General features: G+C 39.7%; 1 protein-coding gene and 1 long non-coding RNA gene across 7 annotated transcripts in view; both read right to left on the bottom strand.

The window, feature by feature from the left end:
* actn1 (actinin, alpha 1) overlaps positions 1-12,449 on the bottom strand; it is a 69,222-nt gene extending 56,773 nt beyond the window's left edge. For 5 of the 6 annotated variants that reach the window (XR_012597285.1, XR_012597284.1, XM_074660891.1 and 2 more), the window contains exon 1: positions 11,999-12,449. Coding sequence is in view for 4 of the 6 variants with exons in the window: in XM_074660891.1 (XP_074516992.1) it covers positions 11,999-12,097 (99 nt within the window). In the remaining 2 variants the exon portion in view is untranslated. The remainder of the gene's footprint in view (positions 1-11,998) is intronic. The other variant, XM_074660894.1, reaches the window with a different exon arrangement.
* A 4,184-nt stretch (positions 12,450-16,633) lies between these two features.
* Positions 16,634-18,307, bottom strand: LOC141783565 (uncharacterized). Its single transcript, XR_012597304.1, has 2 exons — positions 18,151-18,307; positions 16,634-18,115 (listed from the first exon to the last, which is right to left on the bottom strand). It is a non-coding gene; the product is annotated as an uncharacterized LOC141783565 (long non-coding RNA).
* Positions 18,308-18,967: the final 660 nt, after the last annotated feature.

An 18,967-nucleotide genomic window follows, 5' to 3' on the forward strand; every position in this document is an offset into this window, starting at 1 on the left:
CTATAGGACCAATAATTTAATGGAGTCTCCGTCTCCGTTTTTAATCAACATTTTATTGCTGATCATTATTATCTCTTTTATTCTATTTTATTTTATTAAAATTTTTATTATTTGAATACAATCTGCTTATTTTGTGTAGTTTCATAATTTTAATTTATTTATTTTTATTGTTATTTTTATTTCCTTGTATTTTATTTATCTTTTATTATCTTAAATACCCATCTCTTATTGCTTTCTTATTCAATGAACTTTTATTTTGGTAGTTTTGGTGTGCATTAGTCTCTAAATCCATTTTTAATACGCTATATGTTTGTCAATCGTCTGTTCAGCACTTTGAATTGCATTTCACTTGTTTGAAAGGTGCTATATAAATAAAGTTTGATTGATTGATTAATTGATTGATCCGTAGGTTGCCTGGCAACTGCTAGGCTAGCTGTTTTCCTCTGTTTCCAGTCTTTATGCTAAACTAAGCTAAGCAGCTGCTGGCTATCCTTATCTCTAACAGACAGATATGAGAGAGGTATAAATATTTTTCTTGTAGTGTAGGCTAATTAGTAAAGTGATTACTTTAATATATGAGAGTAATTGATTACATTTTTCAAGTAACTTGCCGATCACTGTTACCAGATCTGTATGCTGCAGGAGGGAAACACCCTGAAGCAACTTAAAGAGTAACGAGTCATCTGATAGCTCAGTGATGATAAATTATTGACTCCCGGTTGACAATGTGACAAAGGATGGCCTCCTGAACACGCTCTCTTTGTGCAGAGACCTGAAAGCTCCTCTGTCTGAACCTCCTCTTCCACTCACTGCATCCTCCCTCCTCCTCCTCCTCTTCCTCTCCTTTCAGCTCCACCCACACAGCTACTGAATGAAAAGGTGTGCCTGCTTCTACCACAGTATCTGTTTACTCAGAGCTGCTTTCACTTACATGAGACGCACCGCAGCTGCTCCTGTGAGGAGGCTTACAGCTAATAAACTCACATGTTCATAGACCCTGCGAGTACAGTACAACCCCCCCCATCGGCTTCAAAGAGAGGCTTCGCAGCGAGCACATGCACTTGAGAACGCATGTGGCTTGATTAATAGCATTAGAGGAGGAAAGACCCGTCTACATCCTTCCCATGTGGTGCAGGAAAATTCCTTGGAAACATGCGGACGGATCTCCTATAAAGCCCCTCTGGGTCGTATGCTATTGAAGACATGTGACCAGAAGTGTGTAGTGCTTCCAGACGTGTTCGAGCATTGAGCAGGTCTGTTGCTCCACAGGAAATGCACCTTGACCCCAAATCCCATGGTGGATGTGGAATCCAAAAAAGCTCCCCGTCTGGGGTCTCAAATCTGCCACCGAGCTGCAAACATAAAACTCCAGTCTGCGCAGGATGAATCGTCCATTATGCAACTGTGATGCAAACTTCTCCAAAGCCCGGAGAAAAAATGTTAAAATTCATTGCACAATTGGTCTTGAAACTGTTTTAATGACCTCTAACCGAGAGCTCGGAGCTGATTTCTGTATACGTTTCTAAATTTGGAGCCCGAGCCTGAGAAAATAAGCTATGCAAGAATTTGCATCAGGGCCCTGGCATTTGGGAGCTGTTCAGATAAGAGCTGGTAATTGCTCACATTTGACTTTTCAAACAGTGAATTCTTAAACAACCCGGGCGCTTTGTACGGCCTGATGAGGAAGAATTAGCTTTCACCTTCCAGAAACAAATACAGGGGGGGAAACTATTCAGAACCGCAACTAAAGCGGGAAAATGTTTTCCAGACTGAGAAAGGATGAAGAGTTCAACCTTCTCTCTTCAGATGTATAGAGCTGGGATCTGCTTTCTTAATCACTGGCACTGAAACAGGTATTTAGAAAAAAAGTTGCAGTGCAAAACTCAAATGAAAAATTGTGTCATTTGTCTTAAACTTTTCACTCGATTATTAAATTGCTAAAGTTGGAAAAGAACCTGTAAGCAATTCTACAGATGGAAGATTACAACCAATCCCATACATGTTGGTAAGTCTGGGGTGTGGCTTGTTAGTTTTTACTTTTTGATCACTATTACGTCATCATGATTATTGAAAAGGTTATTTTATTTTCTAACAAGATTAAAAATTTACAGCCATGCGCTTTGAGCTAAATGCTAACGTCAGCTTGCTACTGTACAGCATGTACTCACTTCCAACTCGTCAAATGCCGCCGATTGGGCAGCACCCCTCGGCACCAGAATACGACATACGGAGGCACCGTTTAGCGACTGTATGCGACTAACCGGGCTTTCAACTAAGTCCAATGTAAACCCACCCGCAGCATTATTCGGCGGTCTGAGCAAGTGATGTTGTATTAATAGCGTGAGAGTTCACTAAGGGCGGGCAGGAGGGGTGTTGAGTCACGTCAGTCGTTATTATTGTCCGTCCTGTGAGTCGCTAGTCAGTGAAGTCAACGTCAACTACCTTTCCTAAGTGGTTGTGTTGCCTAAACCTAACTTCCTGTGAAAGCTGAAGTTTATTTTGAAAGGACACAATACATGTAAGGAGCGTATATTGACACGCCGTCACTGACATGTCTTAAAGTAACGCAAAGGGGAACCCCGTACGTTGGTCTCCGAGGCCGAGGAGCACTGACCAAGCGGCATTAATTGATGAGTTGGGGGTGAGTATGTGTTGGCTCCAAACTTCATGATAATCCATCCAATAGTTGTTTAGACATCTTACACAAAACCATAAATGTGAACCTCATTGTGGCGTTAAAGGAAAAGTCACGGGATCAACGAACTAATCAAGATTAACCCTCTGATGACCGTGAATGTCAATACAAAATTTCATAACAATCCATCCAATAGTTGTTGAGATATTTGGACCAACCGATGGACCGTCATCGCCATCCACAGAGCCAAGCCGCTAGCATGGCTAATTAGCTTGTTAACACAGTGGAAAAGGCTGGTGGTTCCACCCACATGTGTAGTAAAACAACTCTCTGAAGGATCAATCAGTGTGAACTGTCCCATTGACTTTTCCTGGGTGAACACTGCCACCAGCTCTCCAGTAGTAGAGTACACCTCAGTGGAGAACAAAAACCCTCTCTGAGATGTTATGTAAGAGTCATTAGACACAGGTCAGGATCTTCTGACACTCCATACATCAAGACGGGAGCTTCAGGCTACACAGAGTAGATGGTTTCCTCCCGACTGAAAGCTTCTCATCAGCTGCACATAACAAGATGTTTCGCTTAATTATGAAACGGGCTCGATCAAACCGCGACTGTGTTCACGCAGGATCGAATTACTGACGGAGAGAAAAGGAGAGAAGTGGGTGGAAAAGTGAGCTGGTCTCAGGTTTGAATCCAATCTGGGACAACTGGAGCAAAGAATACACGTTCAAGTGTTCGAGTCACCCAGAAATGTTCATGTTTTTGATAGAAATCATATAATGTTATTCACCAAGGTGGAATTACATTGATTTCAACACCGTAAATAGCATAATTAATGTTGCAAATTTCTATTACTGCTAGAAATTCAGCAGTCATTACATGAGAGTCTGGATGATGAGCTCATCCTTAATTAATCATGTTTAAATCATCAGATTTGATTAGTTTAATATAATTAATTTAAAAGTTTACTTGCTACCATGGTTAATAAAAGAATTTATATCAAAAACATGAATATTTCTGGGTGCAAGTCCATAACAGTGTCGACTAAATGCTGATTCAGGAGAAGACAATCTGCATCTTCAGTGGACGAATTAAAAGAAATTGGACTGTGATCATACCCCGCTGGCCGAGCTGTGAGCACACGCTTAAAGCTCCCAGCGATGGGCTGGGTGGACGTCTGGATGCTCCTGGGTCCTCTCAGCTGGGGTGTCCGCCCGTGACCCCATCAATCAGGACCAACGAGACGGCGCCCTGACAGCGTGACCGGGGCGGGATGATCGGTTCGCCGGGGGAGCTCCTGTTGGGATTTATAGCCCGGCTGTGTTAACCACGACAGCGAGCGAACGCGGGATTATCAGCACCCGAGAGGACTCCAGACTTCTAGTAAGATATCTTTCAATTGTCTCGCTTCTTTCTATTTCACAGAGAGCAGCAGCCGCCCTGACGGATGACTAAGTGACTGAGAAATGAATACTGAACCGTCTCCGGACAGGAAACAGCTTCACATTCTCATTTAAAGGACTGGTTTGGCATTTGTTTGAAATATGGTTCATTCATTCTCTCGCTGAGTGAGACTTGATCTGATCTTCATCTGAGATACTGGTATCATCTGGCATAGAAAAACTGTCATGGCCATTTTCAAAGGGGTCCCTTGACCTCTGACCTCCAGATATGTGAATGAAAATGGGTTCTATGGGTACCCACGAGTCTCCCCTTTACAGACATGCCCACTTTATGATAGGTGAATTGTTTACCACCAGTCTTTATGCTAAGCTAATAGCTAGTTCACACTACACGACTTCAGCCCTGATTTTCCGCTCCCCGACAGTTTTTGGAGCTCCCAGACAAAAATCTGTGTTGGCTCGCCGTTCACACATCGGTGTGTGTGTGTGTGTGTGTGTGAACTGCTGAAAGACGCTTGCCGATGCCTCGCAGACACATTCCAGATGTCTAGCATGCTAAATATCTGGACCTGTCGGGGCCATGACCTACAGCCAAAGGGCTCTCCTGTAACAATAAGAACTTACTTTATGTGTCGTATTTGCAACACGGAGCAAAGTTGTTTTTGCACGTGGAGGAATAAATAGTAAAATGGACGTGTGGAAAAAGGCTATTTCGTAAAAACGTGCCAACAACAACATCAGCAATCTGTCTCGCGCATGGTATCACGTCATTTTCCATGTATTCTCACGTGCGCTTTCGTGATAAAACATAGTTTGGAGACCTCATGAGGGATTCCTCCTGGTGACCGGTTACCGGTCAGTCATGTAGTGTGAAAACAACGACGACTTGAAAGTCTTGTGGTGTGAACTTATCATTAGGTAACCATCTCCTGGCTGTACCTTCATAGTTAGTGTAAATTGTGACATGAGAGTGGTGTTGACCTTCTCATCTACTCTTGGCAAGAAAGCAAATAAGTGTATTTCCCATAATGTCGAACTATTGCTTTTGTATGGAAGAGACGTGTGTGATGCTGAATACAGTCATTTGTAAGCCAAAGATTAGTTTTATCTGAGCTTTACTGCGCTCTTCAAGGGCACTTCAAAGGCTCTGATAACCTACTTCTTCAGTCCGTTTCTTATTGTGAGCAGTGACGTCCGACATCAACACTAACTCTTCTGCCTAAACAAACAGTTTGGGTCATATCACGTGAGAAGTTTTCTGTATTTTTTGTTTTCTTATGATGCCAGGCTACTGATAAATAAGACTAGCTGAGTTGTTCACTGTTAAACTCATGTTAAACTATACCTGAGGATGTCTTTCCTAACTGCAACTTGATTGTTGTACATTTAGTAAAGAATGCCAAACGTTAGATAGAAATATCTCTGAACATACTCAAGGGATTTTCAGTATTTGAGAGAAGAGGAAGTGCTACTGCTGCATCCAAACTTTCCCAGGGGATCTGAACTGTTGACCTGCAGATGAATACACCACCTCCTCATAAAAACATGCAGAAAATGTAATTTCACTGACTGAAAATACATAATGCGAGTTTAATCAGAGGCTCAATGTCAGGCTGCAGGATGGAAAACATCACATGACACAGCCAGACAGTTTATTGAATATGAGGGCAAAAAAAAGTGACACTCTTCAGCGCACTCATGTTTTATGTAGTGAAAAGAAGCAACATTTCAGCACATAACGCCTTTATCAGGGTGGAGAGCAGAGCCACCTGCCACACAGAGAGAAAACACTCTTTCCACATTCCCTGCTTTGTCTGTGACGCTCTTCTTCTTTTGTTAAAAGAGGGCTGCGCAAGGTGCATCATGGGTACAGAGGAATCTGATGACAGGGAGCATTTTTATGAGGTGGCCAGAGCTGACATTACACATCCTATTATGCAATTTAACAAACAGCTGCCGTCTTCTCGCTAAAACTGAAACGTCACACGCTGATTCAGGCGTTGAGTCAGTTTCCTGAAACGTGAAGCAGGTTTGTCACCCTTCCTGAATATGAATCTGTATTACAGTAAGTTTGTTTTTTCTTCTCCAGAAGCAGTGTAGACGTCAGTTAATGTAGATGTAGGTCAGGATGCTCCGTTTGATTGGACGCAGGCTGCTGCCAGCGACAGCCCCACCCAAGGGAGCGCTGATTAGTCAAAGCGGGGAGTGTAAAGGAGGTGACACACGTCTGATGACGGAGTCGCTTAGTGGGCACTTCCTGTATCATCTGTCACACAAAAGACAAGTTCTTTCCCACACGTCCTTCTGGCCTGCAGCGTGGATTAATTGCATCATGATTCCTAGTAATGCATTGACAACACGCTGAGTCAATGCCCAGACCTCCAAAATGAAAATGAATCAATTATTTCATCATGTCTCCACTTAGTGTGTCAGAGAGAGACTCAGAAAAGAGGTCTGGTCCATGTCTGTCTGAACTGGGGCTGTCCTCATCATAGATTTAAAACAGTTTTATATCTATAGTTCTCATACACCGTTAGCAGTGGACCTCCAGGTCTGAGAAGTGAAGTGTCTTAAACTTGCATTCTTTCTAACAGCCAGCAGGGGGCGACTCCTCTGGTTGCAAAAAGAAGTCTGATTGTATAGAAGTCTATGAGAAAATGAGCCTACTTCTCACTTGATTTATTACCTCAGTAAACATTGTAAACATGAGTTTATGGTCTCAATCGATAGTTTCAAGTCTTCTTCAATACTGTCACTTCTGGTTGCAAAAAAACAAGATAGCGACGGCCAAAATTCCGAACTCGAGGCTTCAAAACGGCAGTCCACAAACCAACGGGTGACGTCACGGTGACTACATCCACTTCTTATATACAGTCTATGACTGTCTGTAGCTATACCTATGAATATAATGCACTGTAATTTGTTTATATCCCACAAAATCAATTTGTATGTAATCCACGTAATAAAGAGCAACATACGCTGCATAGGGAGGAGGTCGGATGGGTGGGTCAAAAAGCACCGCACTTCTGCCCAAGAGACTGGTGTTTGTACCCCTGTGTGAAACCAGAAGTCAACATTGATTTGTCACATAACCTCTGTACTTAAGTTACACCACTTTCTGAGTTATTTTAACCCAAACCATGATCTTTTCCTAAACCTAACTAAGTACTTTTGTTGCCTAAACCTAACCAAGTTGTTTCCTATGAAGACGGAAGTTTATTTTGAAAAGACTGGGGCAGAAATGCTGGACATTCATAGGAAAACGCACGAAAAATTAGGAATTTATACAAACTGTTGTTTGAGGATACGTTGAACACTCGTACGATTTTGTTGACTAATCGTTTATTTTTTTATTTAATCGACAGATCTCTGAAACTGAGTTTCTCTACAGATAATCACACAAAATCACCACTTTAAATCTTGTGTTTACCAGAGATGTGCTCATAAGTTTCTTGGAAATAAGTCATTCAGCATGAAAAAAACATAAAAAATGACTAATTGACTAAAGAAATCTTAGTTGACTAAAACCAAAACGACCAATTAGTCGACTCATCGACTAAGAGGGGTGGAGTGCCAGTCAGAGCTGATCATATTTGAGACTCAAAGTCACAAAACGAGTCAAAATAAGTTTTGGGAAAAAGTGAACAAAGCCTCCGACTGATCAGGAGGTGATCTTATCTGTGACCTGGCGTGTACAGTCGGAGCAGGGGAATGTGGGTGTGGGTTGGGAGTGTTTGGGGTGTGGGAGATGGGAAGTGGGAGGCGGGAGGTTTACAGGCAGGGCCTGATCGAAGGTACTGCAGCAGCTTATGTCCTTATAAGGACAAACCTGGACAATTTAGCTGCAACAGTTAACACCTGAACTCCACCTCCCAGCCGTGAACAACAACAGAAGAGAAACATTACACACTGTGTGTTTGTTTGTTTCACAGAGGTGTGATGTGACTAACACATAAACTACGTCTCATGTTGTTTAAGTGAAAATATGTGGGAGCTGCTGCTTTAAGTAACATCTGGCGCAGCGTACCTGAGACACCTGGATCTGTAAAGACATTTAGATTCCAAGATAAGAGGATGCCTTAATACCCGAGGGGCCAGGTTAGGACTTGCATCAAACTCAAAAATATGTTAAGCACTCTCTGACATGCCGGGGTTGTGTGCGTCAATTGCGAAATGGAGCCAAATAAAAAGTCCTAACCTGCGTAATATATAAAAATATAGTCTTACAGTCTACTTAACAGACGTCAACGCTCTACTTTTACAGTTTCTTACGTCTCCAAACAGGATTACTTTAGTGGTAAATATCAGCTGTCACTTCTTGACAAACAAATGAATAGTCTGAAGGCTACAGAGCTATTTTATGAAGTATACTTAAGGAAAGTATATATTTCCCAAGTATACTTTATGTTGTAAGCATACTAATATCAATCTACTAGTAGCATACTTATAAGCGTACTGCTTTAATACATCTTGGGACTAAATTGGACCACTTTTTAGTTTATAAAAGTATACTTTTAAGTAAGAATAGTAAACTTTGAGTACACAACTAGTTTACATTTAAGTCTTATTTTGTACTGCAACTATAAGTATACAGATCGTTTACTAGTTTTATACTTGTAAGTGGACTACTTCAATACTTCTTGGGACTAATTTAGTTTATAAAAGTATACTTTTAAGTGTAAGTACTGTACTGATAGTTTACTAGTTTTATACTGGTAGCCCACTTTTTAGTTTATGGATGTACATTTTGAAGTATACTCAGTAAACTACTAGTTTAATAGTATTTTTACTGCAAGTATACTAGTATACACTTGTAGCCCACTTTATAGTTTATGAAAGTACACTTTAAAGTATATTCAGTAAACTACTAGTTAAATAGTTTTTATACAAGTATACTAACTTATAATGTTCTTAAGTATATCTTGACCAAAGGATTAAATACAAGTATACTTAGACTTTTCTGTATACTTGTTAGTATGAGCCAAGTATACTTAAGTATACTTTTGTAAAGTATAACTCATAAAAAGTAAACTGAAAGTATACTCTTTTTTTAAGAAATCTATTTTAAGAAGTATACTAATAGCACACTTGAATAAACTTCTGTTTGGTGAGGGGAAGCACCTCCGAGATGCTGGTTGACTCATTTAAACACTAAACATGTCAGAGTTTTGAATAATAATAATGTTTTTTTCTTGATGGGAAACAATCAGCAAACATGAAAGGCTTCTTGGTTATCTGTTCATCAGCAGTGAAGCTGATTGCTGGAAACCTGGAGGTAATCTGGGTGGTGTGTTTGTGTGTGTGTGTGTGTGTGTGTGTAATCACATGCATATGGATGAAAAGTGTGTTTATGTGTGTAACTATAGAGGACCGAGGTGATGGCTGTCAGAGGGGCTGCTGTCTCTCAGCCTGTGATTGTGTGTTCAGATCTCAACATAATCACTTATCGCTGCTCTCTGTGGAGACGAACAGATGAATAAAACATCCCTTCTCTCTGCAGGATGATTAGATCAATGAGGGTCATGCAGGCGCAGAAATATGCAGCTCATGCAGAGGAAAAGTATTCCACCATGATGGAAGTGTGTGATCCAGGCTGGAGGAGGATGTGGGAGCTAAACTGTGAGGGGTTACTGTCCTTCAGGAAATACTTTCTCTTTAAGGCACTAAAAGGAGTAGCAGCATGAGATGCTGCCCAGCCCAGTCTGCTGTCCACACCTGACCTGCATTCCTTCCCTTTATTCCCTCTAATCGACCGGTAGCAGCCTGCCGATGACATAATCCAGGAAACTACAAGCTGAGAGCTCGCAGAGCTAAGGAAGAAACTTGGGGGGAAAAAGTTTTCCAACGGCAGCGAGAGGGGCCGATTATTACCATTTTTGGGCACGCTTGCTCCCATGCAAGCCCAGCCCAAACCGCAGCGCTTACTCAGATTCCACAGAGCTTTTTCTTCCCCGTTTTTCAAAGCAGAGGAAAAAGTCTGGGGAGAAGTAACACGCCTTCTCGAAACAGACCATTCATACTCTTGTCTTGGTAGAAAGAGCAGCAGCAGCTGGGGGACGCGTGGAGCTGATTTTGGGCTTGTTAAAGACAGTATATGGAGGGGTTATGGAGCTCATATTCATCCAAAGGGAGAAAAGTAAAGCAGTAATCTAGTCAGGGTTTTAAATATGAATGAACTAACTTCCAAAACACTGGGCCACTAAACAACAGAGACAAAGTCATATTGTTTTAAACTAGGAGGTCACTCTGCTATTTTAGTTTTAACCAGTTTATTAAGGTAGTACAATTTCTCCTGGAGCCTGCCTAGTTGAATCTTTATACCGGCCAAATGGGAAGTTTTGAAACATTACCGGTGCAGAGTATTCTCTTTTGCACTGACGGGAGGCCCTTGATGGACTCAAGGATTCCCTCTCAATTTGAGGCTTTATTCAAACCTTAAACCTTTCTTTGTTGCATGTACTTGTTCTACGCGTGGAGCTGATTTGGGCATGTTAAAGACAGTATATGGAGGGGTTATGGAGCTCATATTCATCCAAAGGGAGAAAAGTAAAGCAGTAATCTAGTCAGGGTTTTAAATATGACTGAACTTCCAAACTGTATCCACAATACAGCACTTCCATATCAAGCAGATACATTTATGCGTCTGGGACATGCAGAATCCATGCATAAAAGTCACCAAACAGCTAAATAAAGGAGATTTCTGTTTGGTTTTATCCCCCTCCTCACACACACACACACCCAAACACACACTGCATCCCCCGGCTTGTTAAGCATGGCCTAATCCACGTCGCATCGTGGACCAGATGACAGGAGGGGCCAGTCACACACCATCCATATGCAGTCAAGCGCATGGATGACATCTGTTGCTCTGGAAAAGGTGGGCGTCCTGTCCAGTCCAGTTTATAATCTGTTTTTCTAAAACCCCTTCTTCTTACACCCCCACCCCTCCTCTCTGTAGGATATTTCATAACTGCTAAACAGGATATGGGTTCTGAGATCTGGAGGCGAGAAAAGTTTTGGAGCACCATCTGATGAAAGTAGCTGAGGAGTATATATGTAAATAGATTTTATTTTATTGTTTTAAATTTTCTTTTCTTTTACTAGTGTATATTCTTTTAACTTATATATATATATATATTTTTTGTATATAATATGTTTTTCCCTGTATCTATACTGGCTTCTTTTTTTATTAATATTAGGTTTATTAAGTTTCTTTGTACAGAGAAAATGTTATAATTGGGGACTTTTGTTCTGTTGTTTCAAAATGAACAAAAAAAAACAATAAATATAATATTGAAAAAAATATATAAATAAATAAAAGTAGCTGAGGAGTAAATATAAATAAATTTATTTTATTTTATTGTTTTAAATTGTATTTATTTTACTTGTGTATATTATTTTTACTTATACATCTATTATTTGTATATAATATGTTTTTCTTGTATCCATACTGGCTTCTTTTTTTTTATTAATATTAGGTTTATTACGTTTCTTTGTACCAAGAAAACTTTATTATTGGGGACGTTTAACTTTAACTTAATTATACTGTTTAACTTGCACCAACAAAACCAAAGCAAATTCCTAGTGTATACCTCTTACACCTGGCAATAAACACCATTCTGATTCCGATTCTGGTTTGTGAATGTTTATTGTTTCAAAATGAACAAAAAAAAACAATAATATAATATTAAAATTTTTAAAAAAAAGAAAAAGAAAAAGTAGCTGAGGAAACACGCACAGGTGATTAACCAACCTCATAATTAGCCTTATAATTAAACTATTTGGTGCGTCTAAACTGTTTGGTGCCTCCTTTCTGCTCAATTTAACTCACCAAATGTGCTTTTAAAGTAATAAAATCTACTGATAATAATAAAGCTGATTAATATGATTATTATTATTATACAAAAGCAACACTTCCGCACCTTTCCACCACCAGAGAAGTCAGTCAGTGTCTCACCTTTCTCTGCTGCTTCTCCCAGGCAGGATCCAGGAGCAGATCTCGATCCCAGTCATCTTCCTGGTGCATGTAAGCAATCTCTCCATCATACTCTTCCATATTGTGTAACTATAAAGCTGTATATATATATTTAGAGAGAGAGACGCTCGGCTATATGTCCCCCTGGTCCTTCACAGCTCTGCTCTACCTCCGCCACGCATTCAAGACCGTGTGTGGATGAAATTAACGGTCCTCTCTTTCTCTCTCTTTCTCTCTCTCTTCCTCTCTCTCTTTCTCTCTCTTTCACCCTCCAACTCTGCCTCTTTTCTCTCTCTATCTGCTCTAGTTGTCGCCCAGCAGCAGCAGCAGCAGAGCTCCTCGGTAGAGAGGCAGCAGGCAGGTTTCTAGTTGGAGGCGATGCAGCGAAGAGACGCAAAAAAACTTTGCTTCAGACAAATTTAATCGATAACCGACATGAAGGCATCTGATTGGTCGACACCGGGAGCACATGACCCGCCTCCTCGAAGCTGATTGGCTGGCTGGGCTGTCAGTGCAGGAGGCTTTATATCCAAGGTTGACTGTATATAGGTTGATCTGAGAGGAGACTTCACACTGTAATTAGAGTACAATAAGTGTAACGCGTTACTTTACCAGGTGTAACTTAAGGTCTAAAAAAAAGGAAACTTTTTAAGAACTAAAAATAACATTTACATTTTTTTTTTATAACAGTTTTTAAAGACATAGTTAGATCCTTTACTTTAGTAGCAATACTGGTGCAATGTAATACAAAATAAAATAATTTAATACAAAATATATATAGTATATAATATATTTATATAAAATATAATACATATATATAATAAAAATAAAAAAAGTCAATTTACTTTACTTTAGTACTTTGTAGAACAATGTATGTTACATTATTGGATTACAAATATTGATGCATCAATGTGTACATCACTTCGAAGCGGATTGGCTGGCTGGGCTGTCAGTGAGGGAGGCTTTATATCCAAGGTTTTTCTTTTTTTTATTAAACAAATTCAAATTTACAAACAACATGGCTCATAGATCATTGCATTCAAGTAAAGGGACAAGGTGCATACAGAACAAAAACAAATAAAATATGTAAAATTATACATGAAAATAATAATTGGGCTAACTAGGGCTGTATACCTGTAATTCATATTCTTCTATTATGCTGAGAAGTTTCAATGCATTTTTGTTTGATATAAATACAATTAAAAAGTTAAACAAACAAACAAACAAACAAACAAAAAATAATCAAACATGTTTCCTGGCTTATTCCTTTTTGTTTTATTGAACATTAAAATTTACAAACAACATGGCTCATAGATCATTGCATTCAAGTAAAGGGACAAGGTGCATACAGAACAAGAACAAATAAAATATGTAAAATTATACATGAAAATAATAATAAATTAAATTAAGGGCTATAGGGCTGTACCTTTAATTCATATTCTTCTATTATGCTAAGAAGTTTCAATGCATTTTTGTTTTTCATGACTTTAAGGGCTTTTATGTAAGAAAGAAACTCAGAATGAAACACATTAAACACTGTAATTAGAGTACAATAAGGGTAGCGTGTTACTTTACAAGGTGTAACTAAAGGTGTTAAAAAAGGAAACTTTTTAAGAACATAAAAATAACATTTTAAATAATTGCTGACGAGGCGGTTTTGTTAATATTGGGGGGTTTTTAAAAGCAGTTTTTAAAGACATAGTTAGATCCTTTTACTTTAGTAACAATACTGCAATGTAACTAAGTAAATTTACTCAAGTACTATACTGTACAGAAACAGATTAATGTATATTACATTATTGGATTACAGTTATTGATGCATTATTGTGTGCATCACTTTAATGTTGAAGTTGGTAAAGGTGGGGCTAATTTTAACTCCTTTATAAACTTTATCTGCTGGGTAGCTCGTGAAATATAATATTTTGTACTTATCTGAACCTGCAAAGTAACTTTATCAAATAGATGTAGTGGAGTAAAAGGTACAATATGTATAAAGTAGCAGAAAATGGAAAGATTCAAGTAAAGTACAAGTACCTCAGAGTAGTACTATGTAAATGTACTTGTTACTTTCCACCACTGAGGGTTAGACAAATATCTATCAGTGGTGGAATGTAATCAAGTACATTTACTCAAGTAGTGCACTTCAGTACAATTTGAAATACTTGTAGCCTACTACACTTAAGTATTTAGATTTTATTCTACTTATGCTTCACTAAATTTCAGAGGCAAATATTGTACTTTTTACTCCACTAAATTTACCTGACAGCAGGAGTTACTTTATGGATTAAATGTACAGTGTGTAGGATTTGGCGACATCTAGTGGTGCGGTTGCAGATTGCAACCAACTGAGTACCCCTCCGCTCACTCCTCCAATGGAAGTCAGACGGCGGCTGGCGGTACCACGGTTTAGCACTCGGCGGCTTGCATTACCGCAGTTTCACAAGCGTGTCGGAGAACTACGTAGATATAAACGGCTCATTCTAAGCTAACGAAAACACAACAATTCTTAATTTCAGGTGCTTATACACTAACGAGAACATAGTTATGAATATTATAGTCCATTTCTGCTAATAGATCCCCGGAAATGTAACATACTGATCCTTTAAGACTTAACAAACAAATCAATTTATATAATATACTGTGCTGTAGATTAAACTATCTAGCAAGTAGTTAAACAACATTAAAGCATCAGAAATAATATTCCAATAATATGCTATATATAATAATAATACAACTCTCTCCATTCTACCCAACAAGTACTTTTACTTTAACACTTGAAATCTTGAATGTAAGGGACTATTTTTACTTCAGTAAAACATAGGAGTACTTCCTCCACCTCTGAGTTTTCTATATACAGGTCATTATTGAGCTCTTCCATCCTGTGTAAAATTCTTTGCACATTCCCACATCAGCCTTCAGTCATTCAGAAAAGAAAGGTGAGTCACAACGAGGCTCCTGTAAACATGTGAAGGGAAGGCCAGGTCTGTCTGCCTTGTAAGGTAAACTGACTCTCTCTCCCTCTGTCTGTCACACACACACACACACACACACATTCACAGTCACTCACACACACATTCAGTCATGCACACACTCACTCACACAGAGCAGGAAAGACACACACGGGATAGCCCCGGCAGTCAGGAGAAAGTGGAGCACTCTTCCATATATGGACAAACTTCCAAGGGTGAATGTTTGGGAAAGTGATGTCACGGCCCGGGAGCAGACTGCCAGCTCACCGCCCGCCTGCTCCCAACAGCAGCCCGGCGGTGGTGATAAAAGTCAACTAAAACCAAAAGTAGCTGACTGCAGCTTCTTAGTAATGGAATCTGGAGATAATTACACAACTTTTTTTTTTTCATTAGTTAATTAACTTACAGTTTGAAAAACAAAGTAATTCATTAACTTTACATTAAAATTAAACTATTGGCTTAAAGGTTATACAATGCTCACTATCTGTGCCAATTAATAAATCCATTTAATTATTGTGACTTTAAATAATAAATGCTTTAATTAGCTTTTAAATGGCTTTGCAAAAAATAAATTTGAAGAGAGTTTAAAGCCATGCTAGCAGCTGTGTGAGGCTGTAGTCACACAGCTTTGAGCTCAATGCTAATGTCAGTTCGCTAACATGCTCTTAATGAAAACGCGAACATGCTGTGTGTAGCAGGTACAATGGTCACCATGTTAACCATTTTAGTTTAGGGTGTTATCATGCTTACATTGGCTAATTAGCACTAAACACGAGTATATTTGCTCTGGTGGAGCTTTCAAAAGTCTAAAAAATAACTTTGATGATGTCAACAGTGTTAAAAGACTGTAGTGGACATTATCACTGTGACGTCACCTGTTGGTTTGTGGACTGGCGTTTTGAAGATTTGAGTTCAGCATTTTGTCCGTCGCCATCTTGAATTTTTTGCAACCAGAAGTGACACGAGAGGGTGGAGTACAACCGAACGCTGAATAAGTTCAAAGACGAAAACGTGGACAATTCCCAGTCCGGACAACACCGTTGTAGCGGCCTGTCAATCACAACGTAGCCACGCCCTAAAGCATCCCCTGCTTTATGGTCTATATTGCTCTAAATGGGACCATAATTTACTAAATGAACATCATGCTGTATTGAAGAAGACTTGAAACTAGCGATTGAGACCATAAACTCATGTTTACAATGTTTACTGAGGTAATAAATCAAGTGAGAAGTAGGGTCATTTTCTCATAGACTTCTATACAATCAGACTTCTTTTTGCAACCAGAGGAGTCGCCCCCTGCTGGCTGTTAGAAAGAATGCAGGTTTAAGGCACTTCAGCACTGGCTTCACTTCTCAGACCCAAATGGTCCCCACTGGTTAAAACTGGGTTTGAGCTCAAGACTTCACATTTGTAACTGAGAACTGGAGGAGTGGGTGTTTGAAAGAAGTAGGCATTTTAGAGTCAGCGGGGGCCAATAAAAGACGGCATCGAGATGAATTATACAGCAGGAAATGAAGAATCGAGTAGTTTTGGAGCTTGACCATATTAGGCACTAAAAGTCAGGATATCTCGTCCTCTACTGCTTAAATTTTTTAATCCGTCTCTTGTGAGTTCCCAAGTTATATGCACGCACAATACTAAAATGCTGCACTACCCCTTTAGGTAAAGTTATTACAACTCATCCTGAGGGGAAGATGGATATCTGTAGCAAAGTTCATGGCAATCTATCCAATAGTTGTTGAGATATTTCAGCCTGGACCGAAGTGGTGGACCGAAAAAAAGGCTTTTAATTGCTACGTTTGTATTTAAATTGCTAATGAGTTTTTCCATTGTGTCATTTAAACACACAGCCAGAACACCTCACTAAAAACTAAAAAGAGGTCCAATCCACGGATCAGCAACAGGAGATCTAATTGGCCAGCTGAATAAAAGAAGCTCTTCCTCTCAACACTGCAAATGATGGCTTATTAAACGCATCAATTAACACATTATAATTAACCACTGAAATGTGTATAATTATTCTGGTGGCACACTCCAGCGCTGCAGTTTGGTTTGGGCATACCGGAGTAATTTCACCGGGTCCGGCTAGTTGACGTCAACATAATACTATTCAGCAGAATCCCAGAATATCTTGTGAGGATTCAGTGGTGCAAAGAAAATCGGGCCTGCTTTCTGAGGCACACAGGTCATGTGAAGAGCCGGCACATCGGGCTCTGTCTGGGCTCTGGCACGTTCCCAAGGTATTCCAGTCATGTAGGGAGGGGAATTCTTAAATAGCTGTCCTTGCTGTTAAAGCTGAACCATGTATGGGATACTGCAGAACAGGCAGGATAATCCCATTGAGTTGTACATGTGTTTGGGTTTGTGGTCAAACAACTTGAGCCAAAACACCATCTGCGACCAAAGGGAGCGTACTGTCGGCACAAGATGAAGAATGTGAAGACTCAATCTAAACGCAGCGTTTTTCTCTGTTGGAATAGGATGCAGCAGTGGGTGAGGGATGTGGTCAAATACAAGATCTGACCTAAAGCCCCTGAAAATGTAAAATATTAAAAGGGAAACTCCACAGATTTTACACATTAAAAGTCTAATAGTGGTCTAGCGTGAAGCATTTAGGGGGATCTATTAGCAGAAATGGAATATAATATTAATACTTGTGTTTTCTTTAGTGTATAATTACCTGAAAATAAGAATCGGTGTGTTTTTGTTACCTTACAATGAGCCGTTCACATCTACATACAGAGTGGGTCCTCTTCACGGAGCCGGCCGCCATGTTTCTACAGTAGCCCAGAACGGACAAACCAAACACTTTTCGCATTTTTGTATCAGCCAACGGGAAAAGTTTCAACTGGTTGCAAATCTGCAACCTCACCACTAGATGCCGCCAAATCCTACACACTGCACCTTTAACAGATCTACTACAGGTACTACTGAATATGTATATAAAAAAAAGTTGTATAAAGCCTTTTGTCGCTCTAGAGGGAGCCAATAGAAATCTGAAAAATTGCTACATGTGGTGTCACTTGAGTCAGAGTGGGTTGAGGCTGAAGACTACAGGTTTAAAAAAGAAAAACATCTGTTGGTGTGGAGTTAGAAAGCAGTGAGTTTAACAGACCTCTGTAGCCCGCTCCTCATCTCTGCTTGAGGTTAGCAGCTTGAGGCTACATTAGCTGCTACTATCATAATACACAGCACACACCAAGCTCAGACCAAACTGTCGGTGGTTGAGTTGCATTATGGGTAATGTAGGCAGCAGGTTTTGACAAGGAAGAAGAATGCATGGAATTAAAAAAGACAGTATATCTGGTTCCACAGCATAGAATTTGGTCTTTTGTGGGTCTGACAATGTTATAGGAGTACAATGCTAAATCGATGCAGTATTTCTCTTCGAAGTATTTCTATGTAACATTAAATATTTGTGACTAAATATCTGTACATAAGACGTGGACGTAGTCAACATGACATCCCATTGGTTTGTGGACTTGTTTTGAATCCTCAAGTTCGGCATTTTGGCCGTCGCCATCTTGTTTTTTTGCAACCAGAAGTGACACGAGAGGGTGGAGCTAAGTACAACCGAATGCTGAATAAGACATTTTCAGACGACCAAAATGTTACAATTAACTTACTAATTTTCAGGAATTGAAAACACGCTGTGAAAGGTTTAAAGTTGTCAAGACGAAAACACGGACAACTCCCAGACCGGACAACGCCGTGGTAGCGACCTGTCAATCACAAGGTAGCCACACCCTAAAGCATCCCCTGCTTTATGGTCTATTTGACTCTAAATGGGACCATAATTTACTAAATGAACATCATGCTGTATTGAAGAAGACTTGAAACTAGAGATTGAGACCATAAACTCATGTTTACAATGTTTACTGAGGTAATAAATCAAGTGAGAAGTCGGGTCACTTTCTCACAGACTTCTATGCATCAGACTTCTTTTTGCAACCAGAGGAGTCGCCCCCTGCTGGCCAATAGA

Source organism: Sebastes fasciatus, chromosome 15 (genome assembly GCF_043250625.1).
Source record: "Sebastes fasciatus isolate fSebFas1 chromosome 15, fSebFas1.pri, whole genome shotgun sequence".
NCBI classification, from domain to species: domain Eukaryota; kingdom Metazoa; phylum Chordata; class Actinopteri; order Perciformes; family Sebastidae; genus Sebastes; species Sebastes fasciatus.